General features: G+C 36.0%; 1 protein-coding gene across 1 annotated transcript in view; it reads left to right on the forward strand.

Moving 5' to 3' along the window:
* Positions 1-12933: 12933 nt before the first annotated feature.
* The window catches only part of LOC149798762 (uncharacterized), a 64484-nt gene continuing 60609 nt past the window's right edge, over positions 12934-16808 (forward strand). Inside the window, exon 1 of the mRNA XM_089957636.1 lies at positions 12934-14063. Within this exon, the coding sequence (XP_089813762.1) occupies positions 13996-14063 (68 nt within the window). The 5' untranslated portion in view covers positions 12934-13995. The remainder of the gene's footprint in view (positions 14064-16808) is intronic.

The raw sequence follows: 16808 nt of genomic DNA on the forward strand, positions 1-16808 counted from the left end.
CTTCCCCACAAATATAGCAAAAATTGTCCGCGGTATTAACACACTTTCGAGGCATTACTGTTCTTTATTGTACGTAAATGGATAAAATAATAAGTTTTATGTAACAGTAGCTTGAACTGTCTCGCACAACGTCTAAAATATTTTAAATGCTGAACCTATCTGATTGGACTTTATATAGTACACTGCTTACGTCAGCTTCAGCAGCCGCCTGGCATTAGTATAATAGGCCTACACATGTATAGTACACTGCTGACGTCAACTTACTTCAGCAGCCGCATGGCATTAGTATTGCATTGCATCAGAAAATGATGCAATCAACTGTGGATGATGTGAGCATGATGGTATTATGCAATGTTACATCATTATTCCGGATGTTGCTGCAGTCCTACTGGAGAAATTTACACAGTGAAACATAGAAAATGAGGTATATGAATATCTTCAAAACGAGAGCCAATACAAATTTTTCACGGTTATATTCGTGTTCGGCACACCAAAATACTACAGATTAGGGCCTTTTCAAGTCAGTAATGATTTCACTGTTGACCAGTGTATTTTGCTTATAATTTTGTAGTCCATATTTAAGAGGGAGATGGGCCTCCAATTTTTTAGGTCTTCTCTTTCTACTTTTTCTTTATATATTAAAATTATAATACCCTCCCTCATACTTTCAGGCATTTTATTGTTACTAAGTAATATATTATTGCATAACCATTCAAGTATGGGCGACAACTCTCCACAGAATTTCATACAGAAATCTGCGCAGAGTCCATCTCCTCCTGGTGCTTTCCCTTTATTCGATGTTTGGATACTTTCCTTTATTTCTTCTTGCGAGATGAATCCTCACATAAGTCTTTATGTTCTGAGGATATCACCTCGCAAGGGATATCTTGCAAATATTCATCGATTGTTTTCTCTGAAATGCTTTGCGTTTTGAATAGATTGGAATAAAATTCTTCAATATAGTTCATAATTTCCCCCTGTTCTGTTGCTAATTTATTGTCGGCAATTTTTAATTTATCTAATATTTCCCCCCCCCCCCCTTCCTTCTCTCTTCTCCTTTGTACAATCCTTCTGCTGTTTTATAAATTTGAGTGTATTTTCCAGCTCTAATTTCTCTCCTTCTCATTTCTTCCTCAATAATCGCCTCTAATCTCTTTTTTTATTTGGCTTCTAGGTCATTATTATTTGTTTCTTGAAGTTGAAATTGTATTGCTTCTTTTTCCATTTTCCTTTTCATGCTTTTTATATTGGAGAATGTAATCGTTATTTCTTTGAATTTCTTTTTTAAAGTTTCCCATTCTAAAATGATATCTAAATTCCCTCTTTGTTTAAAATCCTCTATTTCTTTTTTTATTTCATTTATAAAATTAATATCTTTTAAAAGTGAATTATTAAACATCCATCTCCCCTTACCCCATCATTTTTTTTTTTGTTTTAATTTCCAGAGTCATGTATATAAGTTTATGATCTGATATTTTTAAGTTTGATATCCCTGCTTCTTTATGTATATTTTCATCGTAATTTGTACACAGAAATTTATCTAGTCTACTTCATTTATTTTCCTTGTATTCGTATGTATATTCCTTCCTTAATATATTTAGCCTTCTATATATGTCAACAAATTCATGTTTCTTTTAAAACAATTCCATTTCCGGTTTAATTCTTACGTCGTTCGATGTTAAATCCCCTTCCCTATCAATATTTTCACCTACCCAATAAAAATCTCCCCCTATAATGACATTTTCCATGGTATATTTTTCAAGGTATTTCGTAAGTTTCTCTAAAAATAATTTTTTGGGGTTTCTGTTGGCTGGCATATATATATTAATTAGATGGGTCTTTTCAATGGTTATGTGTAGAAGCCTTCCTTTAAAAAATTTCCCTTCATCTATTCTTTCCCATATTAGTCCTCTTTTATTTTTAATCAATGTTGCTAACCCCCCCCCCCTTTACATCATTTCCTTCATAATCGTTATTTAAAAGTATACCGTCTAAAACACTTTCATACATTGCTTTATTTTCATTATTAAAGCCATTATGAGTTTCTTGGATAAACATTATATCATAATTTATATCCTTTGGAAATTTAAGTTACTTATCTTTATTTATTTCATTAATATTTATAGACAGGATCCGTAAGTTCGTTCCTTCCATTCCTGTCTCTTACCAGGGAGTCGCATTGATGGTTTTACCGTCTTAAAATTTTTTTTTTCTTTTTTTTTTCTTTTTTTTTTTTTTGGTTTGGTTTAGATAGGGGCACTGGTTTCCCCACCCCCTTCAAAAGAGTTGGGCGAGGTTTCACTTTCTGTTATCATTGTATTATTAGTTTCTTGTAGTGTGCTATCTGGTTCGCTTGTTATTACAGTCTCTCTCGTTTCTTCTTTGCTGTCCTATTCGGTTTCTGTTTCTGTTTCAAATTCTGTTAATTCTTCTTCTTCGCTAGTCATGTCTTTTTCCTTTTCGCTCTCACTTTTGGTTCCCATTTCATCCTCCTCTGTATCTTTATCTAACTTTATCTTTTTGGGTATGCTTTTTCTCATCTCGTTTGGTTCTTTCAAGGGTGTTGTATTTTTCTCTTGTGGTGATACGAAGTCCGCTTTTCTTTTTTGTCTGTTTCTTCTGGGTAAGGGTGTCGACGTCAAAGGTTTAATCCCCACCATTTCATTTTCTGCTTCTTCTTGTGTTGTTTCTATTTCCAGTCCTTCAAATCTATTTTTAGAGAGTATATTTCTCTCCCTTGCGGGTGTGTGGCTCTTTCCAGTTCTGTTCGGGCTCAAGATTTCTTCCCATTCTGGGTTTTTTTGGCCATCTCCAATATTTGTAATATCAATTTCCGGTAGTGAGCGTATGGTATCTTCTCTGCTTGCTTTTCTTCTCTTATCTGTCGGATTAAATTGAGTATTTGTTCCCCCTGTTCTTTTTGTTGTTGTTGTTGTTGCTGATCACTCTGTTTGTTTTCGATGACTTTGCTTGCATAAGTTGTTCAATTTGCATTTGTCTCTGTTGTTGCTTTTGTTCCTGGGCATTCTCTGGGGCCATGCCCTGTTTGATGGCATAAGGGGCACGCTCTGTCTTTTTCACAGCCCTTATACCAGCTCTTTAGTCTGAAACCTAATGCATAGAAATATATAGGGATCCTCTTTGCCTCTTCTCTTTTCACGTAGATAAATCGTATCCCAGATTTGATGGGGGCAAAACCCCACACAGTAGCCATCTTGTGTGTGGTGACTTTGGTCCCGAATTTTTTTCTCAATTTTCTGCACCAGTTCTGTGTTATCAACTTCGAGTGGGAGGCTCATAATATGTATTTCGGTTGCTTTGGGCTCTATTTCTCTTATAAATGGTGGTGTTTTGGTGACCGTAACCAGCATTCCTTTTATCTGTAGGGTATCCTTCTCTATTAGGGGGATTCTCTGTTTTGGATATAGCACTAGTTTGTTGAGCCCTCCATTTTGCAGTTCATCTATTTTCCCTATGTCGATTCCTAGGGTGTTTAGCGCTGTTAGTACTTCACTTTGCCTCGGCATGGTTTGTGTTTTCCCAAAGTCCAGTGTTTGTACTCCCTCGGGGTGGCAAACAATGAGTCTCGTGTCCTCAATCATGGTTTGGAAATAATGTTTAAGTCTAGACCCCCGCGGATCTGACCTAACTGGCATCGTACCTCCTTCCATGTTTTCCAGGTATGCGATTGAGCTGTAGTCAAGGCTTACAGGTCGCACACTACTATTATATCCTATGCTAAGAAATATCTTGTTTTGAAGAAAAATTAAGGCGGTCAATATCTCTCAAAATTAGGTCTTTGTGAATATATTAAAGTCAACATTTGTTGTTTCTTTGGTTCTATTTTGGTTGCTTAAAGCAAAAGGTTTGAACCAAGAGGTAAGTATATATCTCAATCCTGCCGACTGTATGCTAATCACAGCCGAGATTAATACTTGCAGTAAACAGAGTCTAAGTAAAATGTATGGTTAAATACAATATGAAATATACAAAAAGGTGTTAGTATGTATAAACGTCTCACCAAAATTCTCACTCAACCTTGCTTTGTCCTTGCCATCTGTTTTGTTCGTGCCATGGCAAGATTTTGAGTAAATGCAAGTATTTAAAAATCTCACTACTTTGCTTCTCAGTAATGACTGTGCTTGAATACCAGGGCCCAGCAACGTAGAATGAATTGCCCACTGAACTTAGACACAAAGACACAGTGATCCCATTCAAGAGTGCTCTTAAAACTCACTTATTTCGACTGCAAGAACAAACTTAAAGACCTAATAATGTTCCCTACCTTAAACATTTTCAGCATTTTTTTATGTTTCCTAATTTCGTGGTGTTTTTTTTTTTTGTAATAATATCATTATATATGTTTTTTGTGTTATAGATAACATCTAATGTTGTAAGGCGCTTAGAGCTTCTAAAGATTAGGCGCAATAAAAAGTCCTCATTATTATTATTATTATCGGCTTGTTCAAGATATACTACTTTAGCAAGTGTACGTACGTGACGTTTAGGAATGACTGGATTATTCCCCTTTTAATCCTTGCCTGTATGGTTCGCAATTCTGTCAGCAGAAATTTTGTTTATCGCATTTGTTATCACAATCTAATCCTGGCTATTGCTTTTGCTCACTCATGCGACAATTCTACCAGAAGCATATGTTTAACTTTTGTATTCCAGACTCTATCCAAATTTCCGGGATAGAGTACATTATTTAAACAATTCAACACCATTTTAAGATATATAAAACAGAGTAAATGTACAATACATTTTAGAATTCACCACCATTTTTATATATGCGGAATTGGGTATGTTGTCTATACAATTCACCACCATTTTTATATATGCAGAATGGAGTAAGTTGTCTATACAATTCACCACCATTTTTATATATGCAGAATGGAGTATGTTGTCTATACAATTCACCACCATTTATATATATACAAATGCATACACACAAACCCTTAATATCTAAGATGACACGTAGTATTAAAGGGAAAAAATCACATGACTGGCAGCTATTGTGATCCTGTTATATATATATATATATATATATATATATATATATATATATATATATATATATATATATATATATATATATATATATATATATATATATATATATATATATATATATAGTGAAAGAATAATTTAATTAAAATTAACGTTATTTGTTTTCTTATTTTAATCTTGAGGTAACTCGTAAAATCTTTAAATTCTATTTGCAAAATAACGCATGTAATGGTCTGACTGATGCAGAGTTACTCAGTCAAAAGTATCCCGTAAAAGTAAATGGTTTTAGAGTGATAAATCATCTCTAGTCGTTATAACATCGCGTGATTTCAATGTCCACATATATCTCAGCTTGAATAATTCATGCAATGATCAAAGGTTTTATGACACTTGAGTTTTCTGATCATCCTTTTCAATTTACATGAGATATAAGCATACCATTATAGTTATACTGTTAAAGAACGTTTTGTCCTTCCTCTTGTATTTTGCAATGGGAATATGACGATATTTAGCAAATTATTATGAAATATTCTACTTTTCTGCCTACATGGTGACAAATTAATCAAAAAGCAGAACAGCATGGAAGTCATGTGACCAATTGCTGTTGATGGGCACTTACGATGGGTGTGGTCGCCATGTCGGATTTAAGCTCTCATAAAGGAAAGATATACTAAGTCGGCCACTACTTGAGACAAATCCTTATCTTTAGTATAAATTTTCCTCATTATATTGATTTCCATCTTATTAATTTTGGCATGTCTGTCTGTCTGTCTGTATGTACGTACGTACGTACGTACGTACGTATGTATGTATGTATGTATGTATGTATGTATGTATGTATGTATGTATGTATGTATGTGACTGTCTGTATGTATGTATTCATGTATGCATGTATGTATCTGTCTGTCTGTCTATATCTATTTGTATATGTACATATGTCTGTCTGTCTGTATGTATGTATATATGTATGTATGTATGCTTGTATGTATGTATGTATGTATGTATGTATGTATGTACCTATGTCTGTCTGTCTGTATGTATGTATGTATGTATGTATGCATTCATGTCTGTATGTGTGGACATGTGTGAGTGTGTGTGTATGTGTGTGTAGGTTTGCATATCCTATCGTATCTACCACGTATAGGGGTAAAAATCAAACCATATTTAAATTAATTACATCCGTCTCTATGATACGGACAAAATGTGAACGAGTGTATATTTAATATCCTCTTGTTTTAAATGGTGCCAGATGATACATTACAATAACTTCAACTTGTCCGTCCGTTCGTCTGTCCGTTGCCATATGGAATTTCACCACGCTTGATATTGTGCTATCCGTACGCTAAAACCATATTCATGTGAGATCTTATTATCTGCTACCTGATCTAGGGTTTCAGGAATTGGATTAAAAGTCGAAATTTACTAACGTAACAGTGATAATGTTTGAATATGTGGTGAGAAAAGTCTAGAAAAGTTTTCAAAGTTAAAAAATTGTCGATGAAAATAGCTGTAACCACTATTAAGTTTAGGTCAATGCAAATGATGCAAGATCATGTTATAAGTCTTCTTAACTCTTAAATGACCAGCCAAAGGAGTTTCATGGACTAGTATCACTGAATATAGCAGTCACGAAAATGTATACATTAGTGTCCTGTGATCACTGGATATAATAAGTGGAGAAGGCGCTGAAATAATACACACTTCAATGTGTTGCAAAGCCAGTTTTAAAGCCAAACATCACTTCTCGATTGTGGGATAATTTCTCTGTCGCTTGTTTAGTTTCTTAGAAAATACCACACTGGATAATCCACACCCTTTTAATCTTCTTGAATCAATGATCCACTAAACCCCACATCACTTGCATCAACAGGCATTTTAAATAATTAACTGAATTTGATTCTGGAAGAACTGGTTCACTCTTAAGTATCGCCTTTAGTTTATCAAAAGTATTTTTCGGATTAACGAAACTTGCATTTCTCACTTATCAAACTGTCAGTGATGGAACAGTGTGAACTGTGAACAAATTTCCGATAATATCTAGCCACCGGGTATTAAAAGATAGCCTTGACCTTATATTTTACTGGTTTACCTTGACCGTGTCCCACAATATGTCATAATTGTAACACACGCACGACAAAACTCACATTCACCTAAATTAATTGGCAGATTTTCATCACCGAGTCGATAAAAGAATTTCCGTAAGTTTCCAAGTGATCTTTCCTAGCATCATCGTAGATCACAACGTTGTTGGTGTATGCGTCACAATTATCTAGATAAAAAGTTATTGTGTTGTTGAAATGCCGGAATGTTGAGAGAGAATGTTTCATACCAAACGGCATCTTTATTTTTATTTTTTTGTAAGATCCATTTAGAGTTCCAAATACCGAAATTTCTTTTGCTCTTTTCTGTAGCAGAATTTACCAGAATCCTTTTCAGAGGTATAACTTGTTGACATATTTTGCATTTCCGTTTGTTTCCAATGCTGATTTGTATTCTTGGCTTTGGAAATTAATCCGTTTTGCTGACACTATTGACTTTTCAATAGTCAGTACATATACGGGATGTAATATCTGGTTTGAGCACAGTAATACATCTACTAAACATCTTTGCCACTTACAGTCATGACAAAAGTCAAAAGACAAAAATTCTAACCACAACCTTCAATAAAGCACAAACGTCAAGCACACATTATAAATCACACACACACACACACACACACATTACGTAAGACTAAGTCTAGTTTGTTCTAGACTCATCTTCGCTTGTCAAGGTTCCTATAACCATATCTACACCTTGGCGGATCGAACAGCTATATTGGTGCATTTTCCTAGCGACTTTTATTGGATTTCATGTGTTGCCTCCCTTAGTATATAATGTCAACTAACCAATAGCGTGGTGCATTGTATATCCACCGAAATTAATTGCAATCGACCCAAAAAGGTTACTTTGTAAGTTTAACATCGAAAGTATGACTATGTACCAGAAAGAAGCCATTACAGGTCTATTTGAGTGAAAGGTGTGTGTGCAAACACGGACGGACACTGGAAATTCGCTTGTTTATCATTTCATGTAAATTGTGTGCCCCCCCCCCCCCCCTTGTCTCAATACGTAGGAACAGTGTTCAAATTTGAGCAACTTAATTTTGATTGGATGCGGTGGCTTGCCGTCGCATCCAATGAAATTCACAGACCCTAAGCTCAGAAATATCAGCTCGATATGTCAAGATGTAGATAGGGTTGTCGGAACCTTGGCTAGCTAAGATGTTCTAGACTGGGGGTTAATTTTGTTCCATACCAGGTATAGATTGTTCTTGACTGGGTATAGTTTGTTAGCAACAAAATGAGTTTGACCTAAGTACAGAACCATGCATATTTTCGCTTCCGGGGTTTTAAATCAGAGCTGTTATAGGTGAAAAACGATGTGCCGAATGTGAGTGCTGTTAGATGGGAACCACGATGTCAGGTCTGTTACATGTGATAAACGATCTGGTGAGTGTCAGAGCTGTTAGAGGTGAAAAATTATGTACCTGATGTTAGAATTATTGAGGGTGAAAATTGATGTACCTAATGTTAGAACTATTGAGGGTGAAAATTGATGTACCTAATGTTAGAACTATTGAGGGTGAAAATTGATGTACCTAATGTTAGAACTATTGAGGGTGAAAATTGATGTACCTAATGTTAGAATTATTGAGGGTGAAAATTGATGTACCTAATGTTAGAACTATTGAGGGTGAAAATTGATGTACCTAATGTTAGAACTATTGAGGGTGAAAATTGATGTACCTAATGTTAGAACTATTGAGGGTGAAAATTATGTACCTGATGTTAGAACTATTGAGGGTGAAAATTGATGTACCTAATGTTAGAACTATTGAGGGTGAAAATTGATGTACCTAATGTTAGAACTATTGAGGGTGAAAATTATGTACCTGATGTTAGAACTATTGAGGGTGAAAATTGATGTACCTAATGTTAGAACTATTGAGGGTGAAAATTGATGTACCTAATGTTAGAACTATTGAGGGTGAAAATTGATGTACCTAATGTTAGAACTATTGAGGGTGAAAATTGATGTACCTAATGTTAGAACTATTGAGGGTGAAAATTGATGTACCTAATGTTAGAATTATTGAGGGTGAAAACGTTGTGCCGAATGCAAGAGCTCTTGTAAGTGAAAAACGATATGCCTAATGTCAAAGCTGTTGCAAGTGACAAACGATGTGCCTAATGTCAGAACTGGTAGAGGTGAAAAACGATGTGCCTAATGTCAGAACTGGTAGAGGTGAAGAAGGATGTGTCAAATGCTGTTAGAGGTGAAAAGCTATCGAACTTACTCATCTATACAGGCAAATATTGGCTAAAGTTTGTGCACATTATTTTCCACGTTTAGGAACATTACAAATGCTCAGTTTTCCACGTTTAGGATTTTAGCATATGCCAAATTTGCCAGATGCACTTGTTGGAAGGCCATGCGATACAATTTCATTTGTTAGAGCGATGTTAATGTTGTCATACAATTGTCCATTTTACGTCATTTAAAATAACTAATCTGTTTATGCGCGTACCTCATTTAAAACAACTAAAGAGTCTATTTATGTACCTTATTTGAAACAACTACAGAGTCTATTTATGTACCTCATTTGAAACAACCAAAGAGTCTATTTGTGTACCTCATCTGAAACAATCAAAGAGTCTATTTGTGTACTTCATCTGAAACAATCAAAGAGTCTATTTTGAGTACCTCATCTGAAACAATCAAAGAGTCTATTTGTGTACCTCATCTGAAACAACCAGAGTCTATGTACCTCATTTGAAACAACCAAAGAGTATATTTATGTACCTCATTTGAAACAACCAAAGAGTTTATTTGTGTACCTCATCTGAAACAACCAGAGTCAATGTACCTCATTTGAAACAACCAAAGAGTCTATTAATGTACCTCATCTGAAACAACCAAAGAGGCTATTTGTGTACCGCATTTAAAACAATGAAATTGTCTATTTAACACAGTGTCCCTTTCTTTTCAAATGCAACGCAATTTAACTTCTTGGAATGTCGATTCCGTCAAAGACCGCTCATGTAATTCGATCTCTAAAGTGTTTATTAGGGGGAAAATGACGCGATAACTTCTATCCATGATGTCAGAGGGATTTCTAAGTTCGTGTATTCTAGTTTACATTCAACCTTTAAATTCCATTTCTTGTCTTCGGTATCATTTCCTCGGGTCAAGACGTGTTATATTGGTCTCTAAAAATGGCATGTACAGCATCTGGTTTATGATATATCGATCAGATTACTTCAGATTCTAGCATTTGAGTGCTTATCAATTGGATAAGTATTTTTATAAAGTTTTTGTTGTTGTTGTCGTTGATGTTTAAAAATAAAACTCTGCAAAGAGGAGCGAAGCACTCGACAGAAGAATACTTTGGACTAAACCTATCTTCCTTTATATTTATTCTTTATCGCTGTCTACAAACCAACATACATCCATAGATATTTAACCATGCCAAACAAGCGCGATCTTCTGAGTATAAGACAAGATACAAATGAAGTGATTTAACTACCGCGGTTGCTACAATGTCGGGGGTTGGTGGGTGGGTAGAACGGGTTAGGTTGGGAGGTGGATTTTTAAGCGGGAGCTAACAAGTCATAGAAACATAATAAATGTGTGCACCTGTTAGGCCCTGATTTGATTGTGTCTCGCTACTCGGGGAGGTTAGTGAAATATACATACATCTTGCGCTCTCTGTAATTATCATATTTAGGGTCGCTGAATCTGTAAATCGGTATTATGTATGGGAACTGTTTGATGTACAATTACAACGTTTACTTTGTTAGAGTCGCAGTAGCGAGTCAAAAAAATACATAGCGTGCATAACAATGAAGTGGAAACACCCACTGTATTTGATTGCTGACAGGTGGGGCAGTTATGTCGTATATACCCGCAAAATATTATCAGTATGTGTCTATACATCCTGTATACCGTGGCCATTTCTCTCTCTCTCTCTCTCTCTCTCTCTCTCTCTCTCTCTCTTATTGGCTAATATCAAACCTTTCTCTGCTTTAAGCATGTATGCAAGTATGTAAACATGTATCGACATAAAAATAAATATTAACACCGCTAGGAAGTTTATACCCCATGTACCCTCCAAAAATAAAAACAATATCAACACAAAACAAAACAAAAAACAACCGCCCCATCTCCTAAAACCCCCTTCCAATAAATAAATAACTACTAAAGAAAATGTCAAAATAAACTTCAAATCGCATTCTTTACATCCTCTTTTCATACACTGATATTCTAGGGTAAAACTGGAATCTGTGATTTAATATAGAACGCACTTGCCTTATCTGCTATTTAATCCACTGATACCAAGTTTCAATACCCTTTTGCTGAAACCCAAGTTAGGAAGAACATATCAGTTCATAAATTCCTATTATTTCGGCATATTCTACATTGATTCGAGCATTTAATATGTAAGCAAATGCACATATGCACTTTTGGCTAGCTTAATGTATATTTCTACAAATATGTCAGCAACTTTACAATATACCGTTTCAAATGTCTACGTACATAACAGACACGCGCACACAAATAGATAATAACTGTTTATTTATTAAGTGTGGAAGCTTATTAGTAGTATTATTATTATTACCAACAAAATAACATGAGTAGCGGTATAACCGTGTTGACGGGAGTGGGAGGGGGTGAGAGAGTAGCGACTTACACAGTGGCATTCTTGCCATCTGCGTAACGTGAATACACCTATAAGAAACCTAATCAAATTCCATCTTTCCCAGAGTCAAAACCGTTCCCGATCAGACCCGATAGCCCATCACGTGGCAATATCTACAACGTCTCTTTTGGAAAGCACCATCCTTTGGAAAGGAGCGAATTTAGTAGTCACGGCTTACAACTTTTGATAACATGAGATCACATCAGTTTATCATCAACCCAGTGTACAATTTGACTAAGCCCTGGCACATTTTAAAGCAATTAACAAAACCATCTGCATTGTTGTTAATCGACTAATAAAATTCAACAACGAATTTGCTAATTGTATGCTTAAACAAAACCATCTGCGTTGCTGTTAATCGGCCGAGTCATACCAAAAGACTTACAAAAAATGGTACTAACAGATGCCTCGCTTGGCGCTCAGCATTAAGAGGTTAGTGTTAGGACTGGTCGGCCTGGTGTCTGGATAATGTGACTTGGTGGGACATCATGCTACATGTCTGCGGCATGATATCCCAGTGCTAGACATAACTGTAAACTGCCACACTACAGACATCGTAGAGATATGATTGAAATTTTGTTAAAGCTACGTTAAAAATCCAAATCACACACACACACACACTCTAATAAAATTCAACAACGAATTTACTAATATTATGCTTCAACAAAACTGTGATTATAAAATGATGGTCCTGATCTTTGAAAAAGACGATACGTATCGAACCGGAGACGATTCCTGTTTAAATCAAGCATATCAACCTATATAATGTCCATTTCTTTTCATTCTGTCATTAGATAGAAAGTCGGTCTAATGATAGTGCAAACTAAGTGCATAATATCTGGAACAGACGGAGATAATCGTTATTCCACTTGCTTTTAGGGTGAAATGTAATGATTTACTTAAAGTGGCATTCATTCACTACATCATGGTTTTGAGTGTAACTGTAATAAAAAATAACAACATTCCATATCTCTTTAAGACAAAGTTTCCATATCGAACCTGTTGAGCTGTCACGCGCAGTGTCAACAAGGTACCTTTCGAGTTCTATTAGCTTGAGAACAGGCGAGATTCGTACAGTTTCAGGTTACACTACAACTGAGCTCGTAGAAAAAATCAAAACCATTTCAAGTTTTTTATTGCCTTTAGTTGGTCTCTGTCTATAGAGACTGCTTTGCGCTAGCACCTTTAAGCGAATTAGCTTAACCATCTGAGTGTCTGCTGATGCTCTGATAAAGTCATCTTCGTCTTAATTTAATCTGCCAGCAGCTGACGTACACTAACAGTAACACGTACATAGAAATTCCCCAGAACCAGAATTATCTTTCTCAATGGCATTGCGGGAGGATTTAGGCTTCTTGGTACACTTAGTGGGAGGAACCAATGTTCATGTCAGGTGAGCGAGTGTACACCACAGAGACTCAAATAGATAAGTGGAACGCACCTTCTTGTGGGGACCTTCTTACTGTAAAACCCTGAGAATACTTATCACTTGTGATACCGGAGATGAGATTTGATAGTTCAAATTGCATCATTGTGTACGTAATGTATATGTTTGACCTATTGACCCAATATAACTAATACTCCGTAAGTAACGAGGGGACGAAATATGCCTAATTGCATTTGTATTTTACAGACTGTTTGTAATGAATGAGACCTGAACGATTCTCGTGCAAGAATTCATCTTTCATTTCGGTTTAAGGACTTGTTTGCCGTCCATGACTGATAAATAATGCTAATCGTGAAGTAGACGTCTTTTGTTTTGAATTATTCGATCCACTGAAAGACACCGAAAGAGTTGCGAGTGGTTGCCTCAAACGTATTTCCAATTTATATGGATTTATATACAAAGTGAACACTTCCTTAGTCACAGACTACCTCTATCGTGAGTTGTAGAATGGGAAATAAGGTTTATTAGTAGTTCTCTTTCTACATACAGGAGGCACTACTGAATGGAAGGCGAGTAATTCCCGCGGATTTGACATATCAAGAACTTCCTGGCAAGGTCCAATTAAAGTTGACATGTCAACAAGAAAGAGGGAGCACTGGTGTTTGTCAAAAACCTGGCAGTATTGGATGTGACATTTTACTGCCAAGTATTAGACAAGTTTATAGTCTGATGATATCTTCATTTCTAGAGAACTTTATTACACCATTATTTCCACTGATATAGTTTCTTTACTACACACGCTTATTTCTGCAGATTTTTGTGCAAATTATTTCTAGATAGTCTGTGCGCTAGAAGGATTATGGGGCGTTTTCTTTGGAACGATTTCAAGGCACTGTGTTTCTTAATACTGCTGTTTGTATCTGAAAGGTAAGCTATTTTTGTAACATTGTACTCAACACTACTTTAGCAGATAGTTTTCCTTACTGCGTTTACTAATACTCTGCTACTTTTACTGTTACTGCCAATATGACTTATTTTATGTATACTACTAAAGCAAATAGTACTGTTACTAGAAGTACAGCAACCACCACCACAACCAATGTTTTTCTTTTCTTCTTTTGTTTGCGTGATTTTAGTGGGAGATTTGTCTTTGCTTTAGCTGCGAACGATATTACTGCCACCACTTTTTTAGTTGTTGCAGTCTTCATCACAACTACTACTGCTGCTACAGCTAACAACAAAAACTATTTTGACAGTGACAGACAGTATTCTGTAAGCTTTCTTAACGGCTGTCCTTCTCATCTAGCCGACAGTCAAACCATTCTGACTGTCCACTCATGGGGAACATGGGAAGGGCAGGTATCTGTAACACTTCTATCAGCAAACGATATCCCACGGTTTAAAATCGCTCATTCTTCAAGGATATTTGAGTTTTGTGGCATATGCCGCGCATACTAATACAAGTACCTTCGACCGCACAGTTCTTACTTCTATTTTAAATGTGCGAAGGTCAATTTCCGGATTTGTCTTCCACGTGTTGATGCATTTGCATGGAAGTTTTCTCTTTAGCAGAAACGTACTAATTGAAAAGGAAGGCTAGCTGAAAAATACAGAATAAACAAATTTTATTATTTAACATCTACGATAAAGAATTACTACTGGAATATCAGATTTTACATCGATGTTTCGGATGTTACCAATATGGAGAAGAAAAAACAACAAAAGTAATATTGTTTAAGCCATCACAAGCTCTAGTTTTGGTGTGGTAGTAGTAGTAGTAGTAGTAGCGACCGTTTATATCGGCATTTATACTCGTCTTTGATTGAGGGTGATAAATAACACGTACAATTGTCATTCCCAATACTTCAGACTTATGTTTGTTTGACTATTTGCACACCTGTTGGATTTATCGGCAGGTAACAATTGTACACTTTGATATTGCTTTGCAGGTGTTTATTTCTCGATCCGCTGGTCTCGTGGACGATCAGTACAGGTAAATGGAATACTATCCTAATTCTTAGACTATTTTACCAAAGGTATACGACGGTTTCAGGTATAAGACGGCTAAGCGAATGGAACATGAATATAAAGTCCAGATGGTATGGGAATGTAGACATATAGAAAAAATGTAACCTGTATAGGATTTGACAGAACGTTTCATACGAATATCATCGGTAGCAGTGGCACAAAATATAGCGAACAACTTCGTCTGGAAAATTACATAATTTAAGGCGAATTGATTGTTATTTAATGTGTGCTTAACACGAGTTTTTCGTAAAGCATTGGACGGTCGGATAAATTACGGGTGTGAATTGAAAAGTTAACTTTAAGAACATTTTCTCTCAGAGGTAAAGAGAACTGAACATTTTACACCAGTGTAAATTAGAGGACCCCTATTCGTCGGGCAAACGATTTATCATGTAAATAAGCTAAGAATTCCAATACATCGCTATTCACGCATGTGTACCACGATGCAAATATGGTAAGCGTGGCAAATGCTTCTGTAAAAAAATCGTTTCAAAGGGTTGGCATAGCGACGTGCAAAGTGCGTACATGAATTATGGTTGTCTAATGTCACTGTTGAATGTATTCATAATAGTCGTGTGACACCTGAAACAATGCCACTTAAAACTTGTCCAATCGACCCAGTTAAAACCCAAAACACTTTTTGCTATACTATTTGTTTTGGTTTTTTTTATTGCTCGTCTGTAATTTACCGTTTGTCCCGGGTGGCCTAGTTGTTTCAGGTGCGTGCCGTTAGCAGATCACTCTGCGTGAGTTCGAGTCTCGGCTCAATGAATGTGGGTATGTGAAAAAGTTTGCTAGTAGCTTCCAGTCGGTCAGTGGTTCTTTCCGAGTTCTTCCACTACCAAATACACTGGCCGCCATGGATAGCCTATCATGCGCCGAAAAATGGCGTTAAATCCCATCAAACCAAACCAAACTATTATTTACTGAATACCTGCTGCCATTATTGGTAGTGCAGTTGTTACTTTAAAACGGGGTTACAATGGGCAGTGTCAACACATTGTATGGTTTTGCATAAATCCCCATTTGTTTGTAAACCACCAGTCTACCGTTTTCAATAACGAAATCCTTTAACGTGATGAGAATGCACAGAACTTAGCCATTTCATTCACTGAATATAATTTTAAACCTACCATAAGGCTGAAAGCTGAGTTATAAACCTTTGTACACATGTACATAGAAATTACACCGCTTGTAAAATCCAAGTGAAAGGCAAATTTGTAGTTGTCATTCTTTTCCTTTGTTTCCACATTGTAAATATCGGAAGCAGACGACATAGTATTTACCTTTTATGTACATACATGTGTAGATGTGTACCTACCCTTTTGCTAAAAATGGACTTGTCCAGGAACTGGAAATAACAAGCAAGCAAGGTCGTCTTTTTACACTAAAAACTTCCGCATGACATCGAACGCGCAGACGATAACGGTGTTAGGGCGCACATGGTCATAATCAGGTTTGAAATTATAAATCAGTGAAGGAACTGTATGTTGTGCTTTTCTTTTATCTCATTAATGCTTTTCTTTTTTAATTTGGTTGGGGGAATACAAATAAACGTGGGTGTATATTCAGTCAGTAGTGCCGTTGTTACTTTAAAACGGGTTTTACAAGGAGTCAGTGTCAACGCATTATTTTTCAAACACA

This window comes from Sinohyriopsis cumingii, chromosome 5 (genome assembly GCF_028554795.1).
Source record: "Sinohyriopsis cumingii isolate HCF-2022 chromosome 5, ASM2855479v2, whole genome shotgun sequence".
NCBI classification, from domain to species: Eukaryota; Metazoa; Mollusca; class Bivalvia; order Unionida; family Unionidae; genus Sinohyriopsis; species Sinohyriopsis cumingii.